The sequence below is a fragment of the Mauremys mutica genome, chromosome 1 (assembly GCF_020497125.1).
Source record: "Mauremys mutica isolate MM-2020 ecotype Southern chromosome 1, ASM2049712v1, whole genome shotgun sequence".
In the NCBI taxonomy this organism is placed as follows: Eukaryota; Metazoa; Chordata; order Testudines; family Geoemydidae; genus Mauremys; species Mauremys mutica.
The window spans coordinates 103,686,339-103,711,892 of record NC_059072.1 but is presented as its reverse complement, the minus strand read 5'-3'; the positions used below and the strand labels follow the sequence as shown (position 1 = coordinate 103,711,892).

Genomic DNA, 25,554 nt, shown 5'->3' with positions numbered 1-25,554 from the left:
AACCCCCCTCCGATTGACTTGCGGGCCCACCAGGACCTTCTTCGCAGGGTGGCAAAGGCTATTGACCTCCCGGTGGCGGAGGTCCCGGAGGACAACGACCCGGTGACCAACGTCATCGGAGCTGAGGCCCCGCTACGGGTGGCCCTCCCGTTCATCCGGACTATCCAGAAGAATGCCACTACCATCTGGCAGTCACCGGCGTCCGTCCCTCCTACCGCACGGGGTGTCAAACGAAAATACTCGGTTCCACCCACCGGCTACAAGTATTTGTACACCCACCCCACTCCAGACTCCCTCGTAGTGCAGTCTGTTAATGACCGCGAGAGGCATGGACAGCCAGCCCCGGCACCAAAGTCCAAGGACGCCAGGCGCATGGACCTGTTGGGCCAAAAGGTGTATTCGGCAGGTGGTCTCCAGCTCCGGATTGCCAACCAGTTGGCCCTCCTAGCTCGTTACGCCTTCGACATTTTCGTGTCCCTGACTAAGTTCTTGGAGCTGATCCCGACGGCTTCCCGACAGGAGTTCTCCGCTCTCATCGAAGAGGGCAGGAAAGCCTCCCGGTCCTCCATCCAGGCTGCTCTGGACTCGGCGGACTCAGGGGCCAGAACTTTGGCCTCAGGAGTGACCATGCGGCGCATCTCCTGGCTACAGTCCTCCACCTTGCCGCCGGAGGTGCAATATACTCTACAGGACCTCCCCTTTGAGACTCACGGTCTGTTCTTGGAGAAAACGGACTCCAGGATTCAGGCCCTCAAGGATGGTCGTATCGCTATTCGCACTTTGGGTATGCACACACCGGCTACCCAGAGGAGGTCATTCCGGCAGCAGCAGCCCTACCGGCCTTTTACCCAGGCCAGGTCGCGGCCCTATAATAGTTGGCGAAGCGGCCTAAACCGCCGTAGGCCATCCGGCAACAAGCGCAACCAGGCCCAGGCATCGTCCAAGGCCCTGCAAGGGCCCAAGCAGGTGTTTTGATGGGACGCCCGAGGACAGCCTATCAGTCTCTTCCCCGGATCCTTCCCGTTTATTTTGCAACCGCCTTTCTCACTTCCTCCCGGCGTGGTCCCAAATAACCACGGACAACTGGGTTCTCCATACTATCCAGTACAGGTACCACCTTCAGTTTGTTTCGCCCCCACCCTCCCTCCCCGTCCCTCTTCAGGGACCCCTCTGACGAGCAATTCCACCTACAAGAGGTCGAGACTCTATTGAGCTTGGGTGCCATAGAGGAGGTGCCGCACGATATGCGGGGCAGGGGATTCTATTCCCGTTATTTTCTCATCCCCAAGGCGAAAGGAAGTCTCCGGCCTATACTGGACCTCTGGGAGCTCAACAGGTACCTGGTCAAGCTCAAATTTCGCATGGTAACCCTGGGGTCCATTATCCCCTCCCTGGATCCGGGAGACTGGTTTGCCGCCCTCGATATGAAGGACGCGTACTTCCACATCGCGATTTACCCTCCCCATCGACGCTACCTGCGTTTCGTGGTCAACGGTGCGCACTACCAGTTTGCGGTGCTACCCTTCGGCCTGTCCACTGCGCCGAGGGTCTTCACCAAGTGCATGGCAGTAGTTGCTGCAGCCCTCCGCCGTCGTCGCATTCATGTCTACCCGTATCTCGACGACTGGCTGGTTCGCGGACCATCCCGACAACTGGTAGCAGATCAAATGTCCGAAATACTATCCCTGTTTCGGGTACTGGGCCTTCTCGTCAATGCCGAAAAGTCCTCTTTGACTCCATCGCAGAGAGTGGAGTTCATCGGAGCGGTCCTCGACTCCACGATAGCCAGGGCCTGCCTCCCTCAACCTCGGCACCAGACGATGGTCTCCATCATCCGGGACCTGCACACCTTTCCCACTACAACAGTTCGGTCCTGCCTACGCCTCCTGGGTCACATGGCATCCTGCACGTTCATCACCGCCTCTGCGAGACTGCGCCTTCACCCATTTCAATCCTGGCTGGCGTCAGTGTACCGCCCACACCGCGACTCTATAGACATGGTAGTCACAGTCACGAAACCGACCCTCAACTCCCTCAACTGGTGGCTGGACCCAGAGATTGTGTGTACAGGAGTTCCGTTCCGCCCCCCTCACCCATCCGTCACGCTCACCACGGATGCCTCGGCGTTGGGATGGGGGGCCCACCTGGGCGACCTTCACACCCAGGGTCTCTGGTCCCCCCAGGAGCTCTCCCTCCACATCAACGTCAGGGAGCTGCGAGCAATCCGCTTGGTGTGCCATACCTTCCACGCCCGTCTGCAAGGCCGATGCGTAGCGGTGTTCACGGACAACACGACGGCGATGTTCTATGTGAACAAGCAGGGCGGAGCCCGCTCCTCCCCACTCTGCAAGGAAGCGATGCTCCTGTGGGACTTCTGCGTGACCCACTCAATTCGCCTGGAAGCGTCCTTTCTTCCAGGAGTGCAGAACACGCTGGCCGACCATCTCAGCAGGTTGTTCCTCTCCCATGAGTGGTCCCTCCGTCCAGATGTCGTGCACACAATTTTCCGGAGGTGGGGGTTTCCCCAGATAGACCTGTTTGCCTCCAAGGAGAACAGAAAGTGTCACCAGTTTTGTTCGTACCAGGGTCGCTCTCCAGGCTCCCTGTCGGACGCATTCCTCTGCTCCTGGACGGATCACCTCCTCTACGTCTTCCCTCCTTTCCCGCTCATACACCGGGTGCTGCTCAAGCTTCGGAGGGACAGGGCCCGCCTTATACTCGTCGCTCCGGCCTGGCCGAGGCAGCATTGGTACACCCTGCTGCTCGAGCTCTCCGTTCAGGATCCCATGACCCTTCCATTGTGGCCGGACCTCATCACGCAGGACTTCGGCAGACTTCGCCATCCGAACCTGCAGTCCCTCCATCTTACAGCTTGGTGCCTGCGTGGTTGACCCACACAGAGAGGGACTGTTCGGCGGCAGTACAGCAAGTCCTGCTAGAGAGCAGAAAGCCTTCCACTCGCTCCACCTACCTCGCGAAATGGAAGCGTTTCGCGCTCTGGTGTGACCAACGCGGCCTCAATCCCTTCGTAGTCCCTATCCCTACAATCCTGGACTACCTCTGGTACCTTAAGGAGCAAGGTCTTGCGGTCTCCTCCTTGAAGGTGCACCTGGCAGCAGTGTCCGCCTTTCATCCATCCATGGGAGGTCGGTCCATCTTCTCCAACCAGATGGTTTCCCGCTTCCTTAAAGGCCTGGACCGCTTGTACCCGCCGGTGCGGCGTCCTACCCCGACCTGGGATTTAAATCTTGTTCTGGCCAAGCTTATGGGACCGCCCTTCGAGCCTCTGGCCACGTGCTCTCTGCTCTACCTCTCCTGGAAGACAGCCTTCCTCGTCGCAATTACATCGGCAAGACGAGTTTCTGAGCTCCGTGCATTAACGGTTAGTCCACCATACACCATATTCCACGGAGACAAGGTGCAGCTTCGGCCACACCCGGCCTTCCTCCCTAAGGTGGTGTCGGCCTTTCACCTCAATCAGGTCTTCTTCCTTCCGGTCTTCTTCCCGAAGCCGCACGCCTCACCTCGCGAGCAGCAGCTTCACACCCTCGACGTCCGCAGGGCCCTCGCTTTTTATATCGAGCGCACGAAGCCCTTCCGGCGTTCGCCACAGCTGTTTGTAGCAGTTGCCGACCGCATGAAAGGCGAGCCGGTCTCCTCGCAGCGGATTTCCTCCTGGGTAACGGCATGTATCCGGACATGCTACGAGTTTGCTCGCGTGCCACCATGCCGCCTCACCTCTCACTCGATGCGGGCGCACGCCTCGTCGGCTGCTTTCCTGGCCCATGTCCCCATCCAGGACATCTGTAGAGCGGCCACCTGGTCTTCTGTACACACCTTCGCTTCCCACTACGCGTTGGTGCAGCAATCCAGAGACGATGCAGCCTTCGGCTCCGCAGTCTTACACTCTGCCACGTCTCACTCCGACCCCACCACCTAGGTAAGGCTTGGGAATCACCTAACTGGAATGCATAGGAGCAATCACTCGAAGAAGAAAAGACGGTTACTCACCGTAGTAACTGTTGTTCTTCAAGATGTGTTGCTCCTATCCATTCCAGACCCGCCCTCCTTCCCCACTGTTGGAGTAGCCAGCAAGAAGGAACTGAGGAGCGGACGGGCCGGCTGGGGTATATATTCAGCACCATGGCGGCGCCACTCCAGGGGGCGCCCAGCCGGCCCGCCGGAGTTGCTAGGGTAAAAATGTTCCAAAGAGCCGTGCACGCATGGCGCGCACACCTAACTGGAATGGATAGGAGCAACACATCTCGAAGAACAACAGTTACTACGGTGAGTAACCATCTTTTTCACTTACACCCTCTTTTGAGGACTTAAGAAGTAGAACTTAAGAAGTACATAGGCTTTTGTTCATACTTTCTGCATGGGGTGAAATTACCACCACTGAATATGAGCTTATTCCAGGTTAAGGCCACAGAATAGCATACTGCTCAGCTTGAGGAAGTATGGCAGCATTGGGCCCATAGCGTTCATAAAATTCTTTGATGCAGGGCTCTATATACTGTAGTTTACAAGCTTTCATTTAAAATGTAAAGCCAAGATCCTGATCCCTTGTGGCCATTAAAATTCCCATGATACTTTTCATATGAACAGGGGGGTTAACCCTGAAGCCCTGGCCAAATACCAGTCTGTATAATTACATTCTCTCTCCCTGCCATTTCAGTTAAAGACAATTTTCCCCCACTTGTATTGTGAAGTATTGCGGTGCACAGCTAAACAGAAGCCATGTTCTACACCAGAGGCGGGTGCATGGTGGGTGGAAGTTATCACTTTATGTTTCTTACCTACCTTATAATATTTGCCAAATATTTGAGACTCATTGATGAAAGGAGCCATGGTATTATTTACAGGCTGGGGCAGTGGGCCCTAAAAATGTGTAGCAATACATGTTTGTGCAGGGACATTTTTGAAACATTCACTCCTGGGGGAATCTGTTCATTCAATATTTAAAACAAATCCCTGATGCTTCTTTTACCAAAGCCTAGGACCATCAGAGCTTCATTCTCCACTCTGTGCAGTGACTTTTAAAATCAATTTTAGGCACCGTCTGATTGGGGAAGCTCATATAGTGTCATGCTTCTCTGTCACGAGCAGAATATTAATGATGGCAGCCTTGTTGCAACATCATCAATGAATTCGGCATGTCCCTCATCATAAACAAGCTAAGAAGTGATTTTCATTCCCCTCCCCCACAGCAGTTGAAGAATTACAAGCTATCAAAAGACCTGCATACTGAATGCAGGGAGAATGCTAAGTACACAGAGGACGGGAGCCTATAAGCTGATTTATATGTGTGGAAAACTGTATTTTACAAAAATAGAGAAATCATACAATATTCAGGGACCGATATACAAAGATTCTGGGCTGCTGAACTTTTGCACACTCATTATCTGCACATTACAATTCTAGTTTGCAGTGGTGTCATAGCTGCATTGGTCCCAGGATCTGAGAGAGACAAGGTGGATGAGGTACTATCTTTTATTGGACCAACTCCTGTTGATCTGAACTACACAGAAGTTGGTCCAATAAAAGATATGACCTCACCCACCTTGTCTTATTATAATTCTAGACAATGGTGCCATTAAAATGTATATTGATCTACATGAGGCCCACTTATGAGACTTCAGATGACATTCATCTTCTGTTCACATTTAGTTTTCCAAAGCCAATGGAATCAATAAGAGCTAACAACATTCTGTCTGAAACCTATTTCACTGGTACTCTGGCTGTGCTACCGAGGCAGCTGGTGGAGCACCAGTTCTCATTTTGGGAAAGACCAGGATGAGAGAGCAATCTTAAAACCAATTCAGATGTTTCCTCCTGTTCCAGCTACACTGGATGTCTCTGTAGGTCACTCAGAGTCTGATCCAACTCGCTTGCGAGGCAATGGGAGACTTTTAATCAGGCTCCTATCCCTGTTCAAATGAAAGAATTATGCTATAAATGATAACCAAAACCAAATAACATATTTACCATATGATCCATATTTGCAAAGTGGTTCGTAAGTATTTGGAGTCCAATAGATCACTGAATCTACCTCTTTTTTCCTGCAAATTATTTAATAGAAAACACAAGTTTAGAAAAGTATCTTTTCTCTATGGACTAATTTTCTGGTGCTGCCATGTATTTCTACACACTAATATGTTTGCTGAGCTGAAAGGCAGACATGTAACACGGCAGCTGCACACAGATGAACTTGGAGATTAAAGCAGCAAAGAGTCCTGTGGCACCTTATAGACTAACAGACGTTTTGCAGCATGAGCTTTCGTGGGTGAATACCCACTTCTTCGGATGCAAGTGGTGGAAATTTCCAGGGGCAGGTTTATATATGCAAGCAAGAAGCAAGCTAGAGATAATGAGGTTAGAACTACAGAACCAGTTTCTCCTCTCTTGGTTTTCACTCAACTGCTAGAACAGGGCCTCATCCTCCCTGATTGAACTAACCTCGTTATCTCTAGCTTGCTTCTTGCTTGCATATATAAACCTGCCCCTGGAAATTTCCACCACTTGCATCCGAAGAAGTGGGTATTCACCCACGAAAGCTCATGCTGCAAAACGCCTGTTAGTCTATAAGGTGCCACAGGACTCTTTGCTGCTTCTACAGAACCAGACTAACACGGCTACCCCTCTGATACTTGGAGATTAAAGAGCACCAAAAGGGAAAGGCTGTGGAGAGAATGTGTGGGGAAGTTGCCATGATCCTGTAAGTCCATGTGCAGCCCCACTGACTTCCATAGGACCTCCCATTAGAGGAGTTGGACTGCATACCTGGGGCAGCAAGCCATGCTCTGTCCAGCCCTGGCACAAGGAGTGGGAGGAGGAATCTTTGTAGCTCTTCATCTGGAAATGTGCCACCTGGAGACTTTCCACACTTGATACTAGCATGCCCTGGAGCTGTATGAGGAATCTTACTGATACCAGGGTGCAGTTGTCAATCATTGAGTCAGGCCAACAACCTGCAATTGTCTCATGTCAGAGATGAAGGCCTTCTCTTTGGCTGGGCTAGCATCACTCTGAGGTGCTGTGGTCTCTGACTCAGAACCAGATGGTTCTTCTCCATGGTCACCGATAAGCTATGCTCTTGCAGGCAGGAGATGGTTGTTTCTGTGTCCTGTAGGGCCATTTACCTCAAAAAGGAGTTTGGATGAACAGATCTTCCAGGAAGGGAGAGCATGAATTTCCTGCACCCAGAGAGCTGCTGCCAAATCTCTCAGCAACTCGGACAAGACTGCTAAGGGATCTAACCAGGCCAAAGGGGGTGCTCTCTCCTGGAACCCTTTTTTATGGTAGCAAAAGCAAACATTTTCCCAACATTATGTTCCTTTGAATGAGAAGAAGAATATAATAAACAAGCCCATTAAAATGAAAGGGCTAAGATTACTCTCTTTTCAATAGAGAAATGACAGCCTCTATCGTGGCATTTAATATTCCTTTGGAATGATGCCAGATATAGTAGAAAAGCTTAGAACATGAAAAGCTTAAGCAAGATAGCCCCAACTCCTAGAATCCCAGTAATTCTGTGTCTTGTGCCCCAGGACCTATCCAATCACCCATTAGCATGATGAGAGAAGATACTTTAACTCTCACATGAACAGGCTCCACCAAGATCCCTTCTGGCATTACTGAGCGGTTCATCTTGGCAATCCTTTCCAGTGTTGCAATGGCGGCTTTGTTATTTCCAGTAGATACATTGTACCGAGCAGACTCTGGAATGAACTGCAAATACAGGTTGGTTAGGAAGAGCTTTTACAGCTTTAGGCAGCAAGACAGAGCTTTACTTAAGTGTCGGGACAATACACACACCCAATAGTTATTGGATTTCTCCCTTCTTTTTTGCTGTTTCCCATCTGCATGGTTCCGTTTTCCAATTCACTGAGAATGCACATTTGTAAATATTAAGCCAGACCGTCAGCTGGTGTAAATCCATCAACTTCAGTGGAGCTATGTTGATTTACCCAACCTGAGGATCTGGTCCAGTATATAAACAGTGCTAGATAAGTGCTCTGAATAACAGCAATTCCTTGCACATATTCAGTGGGTTCTCAGAGAACCAACGTAACTACTGAACTCTGTTATACAGCATTCTGGGACAGCCAAGCAATAAAAAGAAAATGTCTTTTTTAAAACTGTGGGAAAACCAAACAAAACAGTGAAATAAAAATAATAATTAAACAAAACCTAACTTGAATCTGACATTGTAAGTTGAGACTAACAACAAACCACTCCCTCTTAATAAAAGCTTCCCAGACTCCAAACAGATTTTGGGTTCATTTCAAGGGATGGACAGAATTGGGGGGCATTAGTTTAACCAGACTGGGGGGGCATTAGTTTAACCAGTTTCACTCATCCGTCGTATTGATCACAAAATAAGTAGAACTGGGTGACCATTACAGAAAGAAGTGCTTGAATTTTTAAAGGCATTTGCTTGGCCATGCTTGTGCCTTTTGTTTTGTTATTTCCATTAACAAATCATGTAGCACAGTTTTACTAGCAGAGATGTTCAGAGAAGTCAAATTTCAATATATGGGTATTTAGAGATCCTAGTTTATATTTGCAAGCATAAGTATTTATCTCAGGCCATGTCAACACTGCAATCGAAGTTGTGATTGTAGCTTGGGTAGGCATAATATAGGCATAAATATAGCAGTGAAGATGCAGGAGCACAGGCTTCAGCATGGCTTTGGAAAGTGAATCCATATTCCAGGGGACCAGGCAGTTTTGTACAGCATGCCTTCACTGCTATTTTTAGCTGTGCTAAATCAATTAAAACTAGAGTGATGATGTCTACCCAAGCTGCAAATCACATTTTTGCCTGCAGTGTATACACATCCTCAGACATGCTCGGGCACTCATACGATCAGGGAATGGATTTTAACGTCTATGTGATTTATCTGACCAATCACAGCTAATCAACATAGCTCAAAGAGCGATATTCACAGAGAATTGTTCACATCAGTCCAGAGAGAGAAAATACGCTCTGCCCTGAATAAATATGATGGAAGTTAAAGGTTAACTTTGTTGGGTACATTGTTGTGAATTATTCACTTAGTTCTACAAAATGTAAAGAGTTACGAGGATGGGGTATATATAGGGATGACAGCAACAAATTCCTAAATTTGCCAGTGTATGAATTGCAAGTTTCTATGTAATCTAATCCAATCTAATCTCATCTATCTTCTCTTCCCCACCACCACAATATCAGAACACCGATGCCGTAGTCTTGGGATGCTATGAAGGAGCAGCCAATCTGTAGAAAGAGACTGTCTCCTGCAGGTCCCTGATTGCTGGTGGCTGGTGTGGGCTCTTCAAAGTTTGTCTCCATGGGAGGGCTGATGTGGGTTATGATGAAACAGGACCACTGGGGTGGGCTACCAAATTCTGATGTCTATGTCGTCTGATGGCAAAATATACCTAGAGATTCCAGATCTAGTGTGTTCTTTTGGGTGGGAGGAAGTGTTGTTCTCACCTTAAATGCCAGGATGAGAATGATGCCTGGAATAGAGGAGATTCTGATCAGCCAGCGCCAGCCTATGGTCGGGTTAATCACTGATGCCAATCCAATAATTAATAAGGAACCTGCCAACCAAAAGACCTTTCAAATGGAAAGTGAGAGGTTACAATAAAGGAGACAATGGCTATTGTTTGTATATTTTAACCCCTGGTGGTCTCATTCTTGTCTCAGCAACCTTCCCTATTCACACCATAAAATACAGTAGAGATTTGACCCAGACAGTCAAGGGAGTTGAATTTTTGGAGCGAGCTGGGCCAAAGTTTTGGTGTGACTGGGCCCAGGATGGTTTCCGTTAGCTGTGGTTAACACAGAAAGCCATGTGTGGTTATCATTCCAAATGAAACCCTTTAATCTGCTTCCCTGGTATTCATGAGCCTTTTTGCTTCATTATTCGTATGAATGAGCTTTTTTTTTTTCTTATAAGAAGGTTTGTGGAAGGCAATAGTGCTATGAACACTAGTGCAAATAGTGAGCCATACTTTCCACTGATTTTACACCAGAGGAGAATCTGGCCCAATACCTGCAAGCATGTGTGTCCTTGAAGTTCTCTTGTAGCCATTAGGAAAAATGCTTTATTTACTTACACAAATAAGGTAAGCGACAACAAACAGCAAACAAATTCATAAAAGCCACAACCTGCCCCTTGAGTAACCTGAGGGCCAGGGAAAATGAATACTAAATAATGATCAAAGGATTTCTCCTGTTTATAGATCTGAGGGGAGAACAGAAACAATGGCTTAAGTGACCAAGCCAATGGCTCAAACAGAAAATAATGAAAAGCAAATACTCATTGCTGCAAGGCCATGAATAAGCCAGAGGCCAATATATGTTTGCACAGCTCTTGGTTGACAGGGGTGCTGGGAGTGGGGGGCGGGGAAAGGGGGCCAGGGCCCTTTCACTTTCTGAAAGTGGACAGGCCTGCCGGGTGGACCCTACCCCCATCCCCTCCTCTTCCCCCAAGGCCCCATCCCCTGTCCAGGCCAGCACAGAGCCCAGCCGGGGAGGGGAGCCTGGGCAGTTACAGGAGCCACGTGTGTGGACCCTCCAACTGCCCGTGGTGGGGGCGGGGCTGAGCGCAGCCCCTGGTCCATGTCCTCACCTCCCAGGCTCCCCGCCCAGCCCAGGACAGGTGGAAGTGGAGGATCTGTGACACTATGCCAGCTCCCCACGCGGCTCTCCCTGACCCAGCTCCAGCCAGGGGGGCTCGGAGTCCCAGCCTGGTGTGGGCAGGGAGCTGCAGCCCCCTCCATCTGCCATGGGAGGAGGGCCTGAGGGGTGGGGACACAGCCAGGGTCTGCTCTCAGCGCCCCCTCAGCCCACTGGGCAGGTGGAGGGACCCAGGATCTCCACAGCTGCCCACATGGATCTTATCATGGCTGGGCTGCAGCTCCAAGGCCCCACCCCCCGGCAGAAGCCAGGTCACAGGCAGCTGTGGGGAGTCTGGGGCCCTCCAGCTGCCCTGGGCAGGAGGCCTGGGGGATGGGAACACGGGCAGGGGGGCAAGGGTTCTACAGCCCCACTCCAGCTTCTGGCGGGGTAAGGGGTGGGGCCTCCCGGGGGAGAGAAGGGGAAGTGGCTGGGCCTCAGGGGCCCTGGGGCCCTCACTTTTGGGAAGGCTCTGGCACCGCTGCTGGTTGGGCAATTGGACAAATTCCTGTGTATCAGGAGCTCTTTGCAGATAATTCCAGAAACCCATGGAAAAAGGGCTAAATTCACTGGACAAATCATCCACAAGAAATAATTCAACAGCTCCGGATTTAATCAGCCCTTGCTAGGCAGTACAACCTGTCCCAGTGCACCTCAGTCCTAACTCAGAACAATCTATGCTGCTCCATTCCTGGCCACCCACACAGTTCCCTTAATGGAGCTAAGACCTGACCTACTGCACCTTTAGCTTTTCCAGCTCCGAGCCAATCGCCCAGTCCTGGACAGAAACTGCCCATTATGCCACACTAGATGAGTTTTTGATGTGCATAAATTGGGGACTCACATGGGACCACCTAATGAATCGCTTATTATGACCTAAATCGGATTAGGAATTCAGCTCCAAAGGTATATGGCGCATGTGCTGATTTATTTGTCCTGGGCCAACCCCAGTCTGAGTACTGAAATTTGCTTCCAGATAGACAGAGTCCCGTCGACCGATGTGGAGCACATTTCTGTTTCAATTTTTAGCCGCTGTATATGCTATTATCTTGAAATGAGATTAAGCGACTGACCCAGCTCCTGACTGACAGCCTGTCGGGGTGATACTGTTAGAATAGGCAACAGACGCATTTATCAACATGGCAGCCAAAAGGCTGGATGTCAGCTGTCAATCAATGTCTCAATGCCATGTACAGAGCAGCCAATTATCAGAAAAGAAATTGCTTTTCTTCTGCACATCTGTGCACATGTTTAATAATGCAGTGTTCGCTGTGACACACGCTGAGAATGAGATACCCTCACTGCGCGTAATACATATTCAGATATAGTGGAACACATGAAAACTGGCTAGAATTCTGCTTTCTGAGCCAGACACAGGAAAGCTGGGACTCTGGGCTGTAATGAATTTTATCTTACCTGAGATAAGGGCAACATATACCCTCGGTATTTTGTAGGCAAGAATTCGGTTTTTATGATAAGTCTGGGAAAAAAATGCAGAGAGCGTGAGAATCTGCATGCAGCTGAAATGCCAGCTCAGTCAATCTTAGACTCCACTGTCAGTCAATAGAATTATAGTAGCTCTTTCACTGCTAGCAACTGAAAATTGGGTGCCGAACAAATAAATGTGCATAACATTTGTGAGCATGACTCTTTGCATACCATAGAGCCAGATCCTCAGCTGAAGTAAATGGGTGTAACTCAACTGACTTCACTGGAACTGTGTCCATTTACAGCTGATGAGGGTTTGACCCTAAGCTTGTAATTCAGTGAAGAGTCTCTGGTCCTTTGACAGAGCGTGTCCCCTCCTCCATGTCAGCGATCCTGTAATGTTACTGCTCCTGCAGCAAAGCTTGCTGCCAAATATCAACCTAGTTTAACACGACATGCTGCATAAATATCTGCCCACAGGGACAAGGAGGCTATGTAATGTCAATCCAGTAGCACACTTGAGGACATAATCTCAGGATACAAGTATCTGAGTGCTGGCACTTTGCATCATGCACACCTCTAAGGGAAGGAGCTGTGGGGCTGTTTGAACTCCATGTTTAAATGCTATGCACTCTGTGTGATGTGAAGTTAAAGAAAGGCTGGTTTTGGTTAGGTATCCCAAGGGGCTTCTCTCTTCCCCTGCCTATACCCAGAGCCTGGAGGTGAGTCAAAACCTTTCACATTGGATTGAAGCCGCTTTGCAATTCGTCAGTCTGTTCACTACCCGGCCTGCAGAGTCCCTGGTTGAGAATAGTGACCTCTGCAGGGCACTGTTTCTTTCCCAAGGTCCAAGTGCCACGCAGCCTCGCACTACCAGAGAGAGCCGGTGGGAAAAGGAAGGGAGGGGGGAAATAATGAAAAATTGTGAATGTTCTGATTTGTTTCCATGTTGCAGGGTTTGAAATGAAACAACTTTTCCATAAAATCTTTGGTGAAATATTTTTTTCAAAAAATTTTAAATTTTCAATATTTTTAATTTACATTCCCTTCCCTTCTTTCCTTTTTTCCCTTTTTGTCACTGAGTGCAGAAAAAGGAATAATATGTGTGTGGGAAGGGGTTCTTCACTTTTTTTTCTCCCCACCATAACTTTTAGAAACATCTCCAACTTTGAAAAAGTTACAGAGTGAACAAGTTACAGTTTTATTTTTCCTTTTGCCACTCTAACTTTTCCAGAATTGAATATGTTTCAGAAAGTTGGAGTGGGAGAAAATGGAGGGAGAAAAAAAAACCCAAACCAAACCAAACCAAGCCAGAAAAAGTGATGGGAAAAAATCCAACATACATCATTCAGCTATTACATTCAGTGGTGAAAAAGGATGGGGCAGGGGAAGAAGAAAACCCCAAAATCTGACATTTTAAATTTTTGAAAATGTTTCAGTTTTTGAAAAACCCAACCAAATAAGAATTTCAATTTGAAATCAAATGTTTTGCTTTCTTTCAAAATTTCCTGACAAAACAATTAAAGAAATAAAAAAAAAATTACATTATCCTCTGAAAATTTTCATTTTCAACAAAACTCCATTTTTTAGTGGGTGACCTGGACAGCTCTCGTCTTTAGCTTTTTTATTTGAATTGACTCCCATGTGTTTAATCCTTGTGGAATTCATGAACCTTTAATCTCACTTTCCTGAAGGAAAGCACAGGGTGGGTATCTAATATCCATTTAGTGGGGAAAGACTAAAATATGTAAAGTCTCTTGGGGTTTTACACTGCCTCCCATCTCCACAACATCTGAGCACCTTCCACAAAAAAGAATAGCAACAGCAAATTCCACCGTGGATTTCATGTAATCTCTAGTACTTCTACCTTTTCCGAGTAAAAACTGTACTTGCATTAGAGTTTTTGTTTACATTTTTAAGATTTTGTTATTTTCCCCTCTTTTTCTTCTTTTGTTGTTCTTGGTTGGTTGCGGGTTAGGAGTAGAAGGGCTGTCAGTGTTGTGAGTGTCAGTGTTACAGCGTAAAGGCTTTTTTTTTTGAAGAGGAAGTACTGAAAGTGTTCGCTCCAACACAGACTATGTAACACTTAACGATGCGGTTTCCAAGTACGCACTGCATTTACATTTCAATACAAAGGTACTATGCTCGCAAAACATTCCCTTATTAAAACAGCATTGTGTTGATTTTTTTGTTTACTGCAAAGTAACATTTACACATTTATTACCTGCTTATTTGTCCCTTATCAAATGTGTTTGATAAGCCATGAGAGAGACAAGATGGGTGAGACAATCTCTTTTCTTGGACCAGACTTCAGGTCTGGGCTTGAGGTAGACCTGAGGAAAGCTATGGCTACATTACAGAGCTTACAGCGGCCCAGCTGTAGTGCACATGCTCTATGCCAACAGAAGAAGGTGGCTCTCCCGTTGACTTAATTACTCCGGCCCCCATGAGCAGTGCTAGCTATGAGAGAGAAGCTCTCATGCTGACGTAGCACTGTCCACACCTGCACTTCGGTCAGAGTAATTTACATCACTCGGGGGGGGTAGCTTATTCTCACTTAAACTGTAGTAGCCATAACCAAAGACTTGAGGAAGAGCTCTGTGTAGCTCAAAAACTTGTCTCTCTCACCACCAGTAGTTAGTCCAAGAAAAGGAATTACCTCACCCACCTTATCTCTCTAATATCCTGGCACTGACACAACTACAATTACTCCACATATACCATTTGATAAGCCATTGTCATTCATTTAGTGTAAACTAGCTGCCCTGCTCTAATCTAGATTGTTTAGAACTTTGGGAATGTAACTTAAAGCTATGTTCAAAAGGGTTCCTTGAAATTCTGGTAAAGTGGATGGGGGAATTTTCCCGCATTTCCCCTTTATTCCCAGCCTTCTCAAGAAGTCCCTGGTTGACTGTCTACTCCTCATGATTGCCCCTGCCTGCCTGAGGTGAAGTAAACTGCCTCCACATCACTCATGGGCTAAATACAGGGGGAAATGGGGGAAATTCTATCTCCTGATATACACAGGAGATCAGACTTGATGATGTAATGGTCCCTTCTGGCCTTAAACTCTATGAAGCATCCAGACTTTACTAGCACCAGGATGCTGTGGATTGAACTCATAATCTGCAGAGCACTACAGATTAATAGAACTGCGTTATCACTTTTAACAGACTGAGTCTAACAAAATTAGATCAATTCAAAGTGCATTCTAGTCTGGCTACCAGGGCTAACCGAGTACTATAGGTCTTTTCCTCTTTGCCCTTGAGAAAAAGGGCACATTAGCCAGCTTGCCAGTAGGTTTTTCACTTGCTTACACTGGCTGGAAAATTTCAATGACCTTTTCTTTGGCATAAAATGAGAATTTATTTTTTCCACACACCCCCCTCATGCAACCAGCTCTACTACTTACTAAATGTGACAATCACATGAGACATGGGGAGATTTCATCTGATCTCCTCCCCTTAAAAGGTGTTCTTGATTTCTATTTGCTTATTGCTTCCAGTGCTACAGTGCTCAAAGTACAATATTACCCTTGTGCGTGGCCTGACACACCGCATCCCACCATGGCCCTTAGGAAAACGAACCAGATGTACGATGGGGAAAATGATGTCAGCAAGGAGAAATAGGCCCCCCATAAGAAAGAGATCAGCAGAATCTGGAAGGGAAGATTAGAAAACATCCCTGATCAGGACAGCACTTCAAACATAGGATTGAATGATTTGCGGACTTGGGGCATAAATAAAGCACAGCTCAGCTGACTCCAAATGGAAATTCAAAGCATCAGGCTTTGAGACTTTGTCTACACTACAGGTTACTTCATATGCAGGAGTTATTAAGCTGATAGGAGCGTCATCACAACCAGCTCAGATGTAGCCCAAGAGACTCTTTAAATAAATAGAGGTGGGCCAAGGTTCCTCCTTAGTTAGTGCCACCTACAGCTCAGTTGGCCACATTCTTCCACACTGACCTCTTGAAAGATCCTGATCCAAGAGCAGGCTTTTGAATGGCTTTAGATCAAGCTCAAGGGGAAATGAAAGGGACCAAGGATCCATAAACCTTTGAATGCTTCTGAACCCTTCCAACAACTAACCACAGTGCAAATACTATACTCTCTGTCACAAGCGCTCATTGTCATATAGTCTGGCTGCCCATCGCGAGAGACACAAGGGCTCTGCTTTCTGAACCAATTTTAACACTGGGATGTGGAGTGCTTAGGAATAGGATAGTATCCCTTTAAATAGTTTGCGAGCCATCTAATGGCGCCCACCATGTTCTGCGATTACTTTTCAGAGGCTTACCTGTAGGAACCATGTTTGAAAATTTCCTAAATTCTCATCCCAGCCCTGCCATTGATTCACTGTGCAGCCCTGGACAAGTATGTGTGTAAAGGGGACGTCAACAACAATAGCCCCTTCACAAAGATTGATTAGGTGATGTGGTTCAAGGTGTAACAGGCTGTGTCAGTGCTAACCTTGTTATTATTATGTTCTGCCATCAGGCCTGGCTCTGTTGTTAAAAGTGACTCAAACGGAATGCTCCAGAACTTTCACTCACCTTCCAGCGGCCATATCTGTCAGCTAAGAGTCCAAAGAGTATACTGAATATCATATAGCCAAAAAACACCATCTAAGAGGGATTAAAACATTGCCTTGGTTAATCAGCAAGGGTTTTTCCACACCTTGTACTTGTTATGTGACACTGCTCTTAAATGCGTGGTTGAACTTAATACACCTGAAACCGAGGGATTAATAACTGTGATTTAAGCCATGTACATGGTCAGGTTTCCCATTCACAGCTTGCCCAAGCTGTCTTAATCCAGAGCTGTAGCATCCTCTACTATTTCAATCCTGGGACTGACACTTCAGATAAACTACGACAAATCTTTAAGAGGGAGAGGATGGTCTTGTGATGAAGGCACTGAACTCAGAAGATCTGGATTCTAACCTTGACTGTGCCACATGCTTGTTGTGTGACTTTGGGCTATTCAGTTATTCTTTTTGCCTCAGTTTCCACAGTTGTAAAATGATGATAACATGTCCCTCCCTCAAAGGGCTGTTGGGAGATTAAATTCATTAACATTTGTGATGGGTTCAGATACTGCCCTGTGGAAGAGTCTATAAATAACTAAAATTAGTATATATTAGGCGACAATTTTCTGAGTACTCATATGTCCCTTTTTTCCCAAGCATGAGCATCTTCTGGTCTGGTCAAATGTGCATTTAAGCTAAACCAAACAGCTCCTTCCCCTGGCAATGTTAACAGAGTACAAGCTTAAGGGGTTATAAATGCCACGTACCGTTGTTACTAAAGCCACCTGCCAGTCATTAAGCTGCCACTCACAACGGATGAGTGGAGAAACAACAGCTATTAGCATGATCTCCATGGCTTCTACCACCTTCAAGAACAAACATGCACATTAGCAAAGTCTGGTTCCAGTGTCAGCACAGTGAACAATTCCTTTGCATGTTGGGGGAAAAAATCCCAGTCGTGCTAGGGATTGAAATCCTGGTGACCAAAAGTCAGGCCATCTATTTGGAACAATACACATACACTTTCCAGAACCAACCTGGAGTATTCTGCAGGCAGAGACAAAGGAATCATGGAACTGGCATCTCCCTCAGCCCCTGATATGGAGTAAACCCAGTACCTCTGCAATGTACCTCCCTCCCACATCGGTTGGAATCTCAGTCCTTCAAAGAACAGTTACTGTGGTACTGGACTCAGAGAATATAACCATTTACAAGGCCTGCTGGAGGACCCCATCTTTGTCTTGACCAGAAAGTTGTGAACTCTTGGAAACATGGTGGGAGGGGTTCAGAGGGAAGCTTCTCAAATCATTTTTAAGTGGGCTGGAGGCTGACAGGGTCCTCTCTCCCTGCCCATGTGTATTGGTGGAGGCTGTTTTGTCCTTCAGACTCTTGAAAAATCAAGCTGCTTCTCTCGGTGTCTAACTATGAATTTAAGAGTTTTAACTCGAGGCACCCAAGTTTGAAAATCTTGGCTGGGAAGTGCGATTGTACTATGTTGGTTTAATGCGTGTGACCATGTCGCCCACTAGTGGCTGGCAACAGCAAAGATAAGAGCCTGCTATTTACTCATAGCTAACGGAGTCACTCTTTTAGCTCAAATTATAACACTTTGGGTGCGGCCACTCTCAGGTCTGAGCCCAGGTGACGACTGTGGTGTTTCCGTGTTTTTCAGGATGGCTTGTTACACAAAGAAGAAAGGAAAGGGAATCAAGAGTGACAAATGCTGACCCATGTACACCTGTGCAACCCCAGTTAAGTCAATGGTGAGTGATAGGTGAGGTGAGAAGTGAGCCTAGAATCTATGAATTCTGCTTCACATTAATATGGATACTTTGTATTAGGATTTTTAGGCTCAAGTTAGTAGACAATGAAAACCTACACCAGTACTGCCCATGATCAGGAAAAGTGCTATATGAAACCGCCCAAACCCGATGGTTTCCACAGCCTCTTCCACTGTAAATGTCTTCTGCTCTAAACATCAAAGAGAAAGAGAGTGTTAGAACTGTGATCACCCCTAAGTACGTCCTTGCAAAACAGAACCACTTTTTTTTAATTGTGTAATGGCAGGAAAGCTGTTGGAAACTCCATCTGTGCCCAGAATGTTATATCAACTAAGCAGCACTAGAACCCCTAGGGGCTGGGCACTTTAGAGATGCAACAAAATAAGAGAGAGATAAAATCGAGAGATGATGGATAACCAGTGAGGATACAGAACGTGCATGGAAGGAAGGAAGAGGTCTTTATCATCCAGTGCTTTTCATATAGTATTCTGAGCTATTGTATGTGTTGCATAGACCAAGGAAGAATGAATGGTTTAGGGTTAGAGAACTGTACTGGGAGGCTGGAGCCCTGGGCTCATTTCCCATCTCTACCACAGATTTCCGGTGTGACCGTGGGCAAGTCACTTACTGTCTGTGGGCCTCTGTTTCCCAGCTGTAACAGCTGGGATAATAGTACTTTCCCCAGCACAGTTGGCATTTCAGAATGGGAGGAAGCCAGCGCTCACTGCAGCCCAGTAATCCTTGTTATTTTAATGGCCCCAGATGACAGTTGCAAGCCGGCTGCTCTAACCTGTGCTGTAGGTCAGGTCAGCTGCTGAAGAGCTTAGTGCCAACTTTACTTTTCCATCTTCAGCATAAGCATGGCACAGCTGAGGAGTGGGTCCAAGCTTTCCTTGCATAAATTGCTTTAAAATAAGCTTAATAGAAAGTGCTAAAATCTACCTTTAAACTATATTAGGGTAAAATTCTCTTGCTTAGTTGCTATCGCAGAGTAGCATCCAGAGGGCTGGCTATTTATCCCAGCAGACACTTGCTCATCATGTATGCAAGTGGTAGAGCTCTATGTGGGTGAAGTGCAGGGCGGGCTGGGGAAGCCACCCCCTAACCCCAACCCAGACTGCCATACCTTACAGAGAGGTGACAAGCACCACCCTCAGTCCAGCTTATGTGAACCAACCTTTCTTGGGTTCTTGCCTCTCAGTGCCTATTTCCTCCAGGCCAATGGCATTTGATACTTCTTTTTGCTGGGTGGCCATCTTCAGCTCTCGTCGGGTTCCCAAAGATGACAATGGAGATTTCTTTGATTTCACTTTCCAACCTACAAGATAGTCACAACCCTGTCTTAATAATGAGCCATCAAGTAATTTCTAATGCAAGACTGGTGGAAGTGAGGGCAGTTTAAACTCGCTTAGCTTCAGAGGATGCTAATAGGAAACGTTAAGGGTTCCCACCTCCCTCCTCTTGGTGTGTCTTTAGATAAAAAATGAAAAGGGCTGTCACAGGACAATTGATTCAAATTGGCAAAGGTCAGTCACCACCCTAGTCTATCCATGAAAAGTCCAATGAAGCTACTAAAACAGGTTGGCTAACACTCATATACCTTCGTGGGGTATTGTGGAGGCTTTTTAATCAACATTTGTAAAGAGATTTGAGATCCTCAAGTGAAAGGTGCTATATGAGCAGAAGTCATTATCTGCAGGGTGCCTAGCATGCTGTGGGTTTGTGTTCACTCAAGGAAAAGGCGGCAAGGAAGGAATCAGGTAACCTAAATGGGAGACTGTATGAATGTTGACTTTCCAACATTTTCCTTAGAGTAGTAATAGCCTCTCTCTTCACGGAGAGACGGAGTGTGCTTGCACCAAAATCTAAATGCTTCACTGAATCAGGTTGATTTCACCAGAACTTTGTTTTGGAGAAAACTGGAAAAAAGTGCCAATAACATTTAAACAACCTGTTTTCACATTTTTGTAATGGAACATTTACATTTTTCATTACAAAAGGACTTTTCATTTGAATTTTGTATTATAGTACATGTTATGATGCATACAAAACATTTAAAGTGTCAAAAACTGACTTGAAAACAAAAAACAAAATGTTTCAGAATTTTCCTTCATGGAGAATTTTGAAATTTTCTGGTTTTGCTCTGCTGCAGAACAAAGCCCAATTTAGAACGCCCCAAATCCTTCACAAAGTGAAATTTCCCTCCTCTGCGCAGTTCTGCTACTCACTCTTAGCCGCAGGGCTGGTTCTAGGGGAGGGTAAAAAGGGCAGTTGCCTTAGGCACCAACTTCCAGGGGATGCTGTGCCACTGTGATGCTCAGGTGTTTTGGGGGTTTTTTCTTGGCTGTTTGGAAGAGTGGGGATGCAACAAAAACATTTTCCACCCTGGCTGGCAAAAGAGTCACCTCCTGCTTAGGGGAGACTCTCGTGTGACACAAATGAGAACACAGCAGTAGGGGCAGGTTGCTCATTACACACATGCACTGAGAATGTAGGAAAGAGGGTTATGCTGTTGTGTGGGACTCCTTTGACTTGGAATTCTGCCTGCTTGTCCTGTTTCCTCAGAAACAGATCCACATTGGGTTTCACTTGAGGTACCAGCAGTGCTGGGGAAAGGACCAGACGGACAACATTAGGGATTGCCATCCTCTTTCTCTGCATGCAATGGGGATTAGCATGGGCAGCAGCCAACGCAAGCTACCTTAACACTGTCCCCCTCCAGCCACTAGTGGCACCCTTGACCTTGCACTGAAAGGACTTCTTGGGGGTGAAGACAGCTGTTGAGGCTGGGATTTGCAAAGATGCCTAAGGGAGTTAGGCCTTAAATCTTCCTTGTGTCTGTAAAAAGGGGACAATGCCTACCTCACAGGAATGTTGTGGGGATTACTTCCCGCTGGATAAGCTCTTTTAAAGACATAATGAGCTCTCAAATAGCTAATCATTATTATATCATGCTTTGAAATTAAGCCCAGCAGGTTGGAACACCCTGCACACATATCAAAGGGGATCGCGCATCTGTGCTCTTAAGCACTCTTTCTTAAGCCCTTCGTACGCTGCCTGAGAACAAACACTGCCAGTGTATTCTGTGCAACCTGAACCCCCATTATATAACCAGCAAAACACTGCCCGTTGTTGATGTCGCTCCTCAATGACAATAACATCAGGAGGTTCTTTTACCCAGCTTCCTCAAACAGTTTTAACCCCCATCTCACATTCTGCTGTCTCAGGGGTAGGGAAACACATCCAAAAGGTCTGGATTGTAACGGAGGCAATCACAGATCTCCTCTGCTGGCTGGGGAGTTAAAGCTTGGTGTTTTCACTAACGCTGCCGGGCTGTGAGCTCGCCTGCATTTGGGATGTGGGTCCACCTCCTAGTGAAGTCAATGGAAGGCTCTCTGTTTTACATCAGTGGGAGTTCGGTTGGGCCCCTGGAGGGTGACACTCAGTCACCCTCAAACACATCCCACTTCCAGGCGCAGGACCAACGTGCTGTTTCCCATCCCAGTAGGCCTAGCAAGGGGGGAGAGGCAACGGAGGAGAGAAATGTTGACAGAGAGGGTTGAACACGGAAGGCAAAAATAGATAGAGACCAAAAGGCCAAATCAGAAAAGAAAATAGTTTGAAGAGAGTCAGACAGAGTTTGAGCTAAAAAAAATGAACTGTGACATTTTAAAAAGATCTAAAATGTCAACACTGGGAAACACAAACACTGAACAAAGATTGAATTCTGGAAACATTCAAAATTAGATCAACACTTTACACTGAGGTGTATTTTGAAAGGGTTAATAATCGATTAATGGATGTTTTAGATTACAGAATCTTTGTTATAGATTGTTACAGAGTCCAACGGGTCAATAGGCTGCTTATTGTATAGCTTATAACATCTCCCTTTAAGGTGTTTATAACTGTCCACAACATGTTATTCATATCTGTAATATGCTTATACCGTCGATTCTCAATTCTTAACCATTTATATAAATTGTGACTAAACTGGATTATCTAGAAGAGCCCTTGGAAAGAGAACAGTGCTTCGTGCCAGGTTTGAATTGTCTTCTTCACAACTATAAAGGCTAGAGACTTTTTATCCTAAACAACTCTGTCAATACTTCCTGCCCTAATCTTGCTGTGCCCTGCTGAAAAGCTGCTGTATGCCAAACCAGAGCTGGCTTTGATGCAGTGAAGTGATGATTATCATTACAGTGTTTGTGGTGGAGGGTCGGGGTTGGAAGGCAGCTAACTAGAGCAGATGAAAGGAGAGAGAGATGGGAGGTCTCTTAGCTGGTAAGGGCCCGATCCAAAGCCTGCAGAAGTGAAAGGAAAATCAGAGACGGGAGGTAATATCGTTTACTGGACCAACTTCTGCTGGTGAGAGAGACAAGCTTTGGAGCTACACCGAGCTCTGCCTCAGGGCTGGGAAACGTACTCCCAGTGAGGCGTGGCGCGCCTTTCCCAGATCTGCAGAAGAGTTCCATGCTCTTCGAAAGCTTCTCTCTCACCAGCAGAAGTTGGTCCAAAAAACAAGATTATCTCGCCCACCTCACCTGTCTAATATTCTGGGACCGACATGGCTACAACCCCACTGCATATGCTGATTCAGACAGTTTGATAGTGAGGTGCCCACCAGGACCCTAAATCGAGGGTAGCGCAGAGAAAGCATTTGGCAAATCAATGTTAACAGAAGGCTCTACCTTTTTTTAGTCACTCGCTAGTGCTCCCACACTGGCTGCATGCTTCATAGATAAATATGCTGACAGATAAATACACTGATAGATCCTTCGCAGTGCCACTGTGGCAGTCATGAGAAAAAGCCCCCGGCCTCACATCTACAAAGGAGCAGCAGCACAGAAACATGCCCTGTATGTTCATCTCTCTCTCCATATGGTGTCTTGTGCTGGATGCATCATGAAAGACGCTATATACTGCAAACGTCTATAGTACTACGTGCCTTACAACAGCTTTTATGTCTAGAGCAGTGGTTCCCAAACTTGGGATGCCGCTTGTGTCAGAAAAGCCCCTGGCGGGCCGAGCTGGTTTGTTTACCTGCCGGGTCCGCAGGTCTGGCCGATCGTGGCTCCCACTGGCCATGGTTCACTGCTCCAGGCCAATGGGAGCTGCTGGAAAGGGCGGCCAGCACATCCCTCGGCCCGCGCCACTTCCAGCAGCCCCCATTGGCCAGGAGCCGCGATCGGCCGGACCTGTAGACAGGGCAAGTAAACAAACCGGCCCGGCCCGCCAGGGGATTTCCCTGCACAAGTGGCGTCCCAAGTTTGGGAAACATGGGTCTAAAGGAATGGGTGAGCTGAGTGTGAAATCTTTATCCATATGTGAATACTTCCAAGAAATCTTCCTATACCTCTTACTAATAGTGCAGGCTTGCTCGCCCCAAACATTTCCACACTTTTTTGCCCTGGTACAAGAGCTAGAGTCTTCTGTCCTTCTTGAGGCTGTCACAAGGGTTAATTGATTAATAAGTGTAAGTCACGTTGAAACCATTAAGTGCTGTATAAGTGATACATTAATAACCACAATAATGCACTAGCTAAAGGGAGCAGCCTGAGTGATAAGTTCAGTGGTACAGAGATACCACAGAAAAATTAAATGACCCACAACGAGAACCCTGGCAGGCTTTCTCAGCAGTGGAGCTAGGGGCATAGGTGGCAGGTATAGGAAATACATCGCTGCTCACCAGGCCTTTGGATAAGTTAGTCTCCATCATAGAAAAACACACAATGCTGATGTACAAACATTCAAACAACCCCACCACACCTAGACAGGACTTGTTTTTGATCATTGAGTGAAAGTTTCTTACCTTGGAAAGATCTCAAACTTGGGGAAATGTCTCTTTCCTCATTTACAGTTTTAAATATTCCGCTCTTTACATTTTATTGCACGAGTTGCATTGCTGCTTTTGGAGCCAGCTTCCATAAATTACTTTTCTTCCTAGCCAGAGGTACACACTTCCCCCTTTAAATCTTTCAGCTCTGGCTTGTCTGGGTTTTAAATGAAGGGCTTCAAAACTTCCTCATTCCTTTCCAAAGTAAGTTGCTGCATTTACCGTATCTTAATAGGTCAATTCACTCTGTGCCTCCAGGAAATGTTTTTAAGGAATTTACACTAAAATATGCAGGTTAATGTCCTTAAGCTACGCCTCCTCCATGACAACATTTCACCTGTCCCCTCTTAAAAGGGCAACACCAACCCATAATTTCATAGCATCTAACACCAGAAGAGATCATTAGATCATCTAATCTGACTACCTGCATATCACAGGCCATTACATTTCACACAGTTACCCTATATCGAGTTTAATAATTTGGGTTAGATTAAAGCAATTTTAACTCCTCAGGAAACTAAACTGTTGTGTTCCACAGACAGAGAACAGGAGAGACCAAGGTGTCACCTATGCCCAAGGTCCCTGCAGTGGCAGGTAATTGATTTGGTGAGATCTGCCCAGATGATCCCAGCAGGCAAACCAGGCCCTATGCTACAGAAGAAGATGAAAACTCCCAAGGTTCCTGCCAGTTGCCCTGGGAGAAAATTCCTTGCTGATCCTGAAAATGGCAATCAGTTTGACCCTGAGCATGTGAACAAGGCGCACCAGCCAGGTATAGAGAAAAAGGCCTCCATATACCACCTCAGAGCACTGATCCATCCCGTCTGTTGTCCTGTCTCCTCCTGTGGCCAATCCCTGATGCGTCAGAGGAAGGCAAAAAAAAAAAAATCCCAACCCAACCTAACTCCCTTCCCATGCCCTCACCCCCTGCCCCAGCCTACTTCTGTGCAATTGTGCATCAGGGGGGAAAATTCTTCCTGACCCCTGCAGGTGACCAACTAAAGCCCTGAAGCATGAGATGTGAGTATAGTCATCATCACAATGCAAAGCTGCAAGTGTCATGAGCATGTCGTGGGTAATACAGTGCTTCCTGGTCTCTCCAATGAAGGAAGGGAATGAATGGGAAAAGTCATAGAGATTTACAGACTCACCTCAAACGCTGACAAACAGAAACTGATGGGAAGACATCCTTTGTTAAAAGAGAGAGGCCCTTAACATAATGATTGGGAGTGTGAGATTCCAAATGGGCTCTTCTGATGCTGGCATGATGGCCTGAAGTCTATTCCCATATAATTCCAGCACTATGTT

At 46.7% G+C, this 25,554-nt stretch overlaps 1 protein-coding gene across 3 annotated transcripts in view; it reads right to left on the bottom strand.

Annotated features, from left to right (window-relative positions):
- The window catches only part of SVOPL (SVOP like), a 35,390-nt gene extending 10,913 nt beyond the window's left edge, over nucleotides 1-24,477 (bottom strand). Inside the window, exons 1-10 of one of the 3 annotated variants that reach the window (XM_045011184.1) lie at nucleotides 24,223-24,477; nucleotides 19,591-19,731; nucleotides 18,512-18,603; nucleotides 17,400-17,498; nucleotides 16,658-16,729; nucleotides 15,634-15,758; nucleotides 12,089-12,152; nucleotides 9,482-9,607; nucleotides 7,603-7,731; nucleotides 5,989-6,062 (exon numbers count right to left, since the gene is read on the bottom strand). In XM_045011184.1, coding sequence (XP_044867119.1) covers nucleotides 5,989-6,062; nucleotides 7,603-7,731; nucleotides 9,482-9,607; nucleotides 12,089-12,152; nucleotides 15,634-15,758; nucleotides 16,658-16,729; nucleotides 17,400-17,498; nucleotides 18,512-18,603; nucleotides 19,591-19,669 — 860 coding nt within the window. In that variant the 5' untranslated portion in view covers nucleotides 19,670-19,731; nucleotides 24,223-24,477. The other 2 variants (XM_045011199.1, XM_045011194.1) reach the window with 2 other exon arrangements.
- Nucleotides 24,478-25,554: the final 1,077 nt, after the last annotated feature.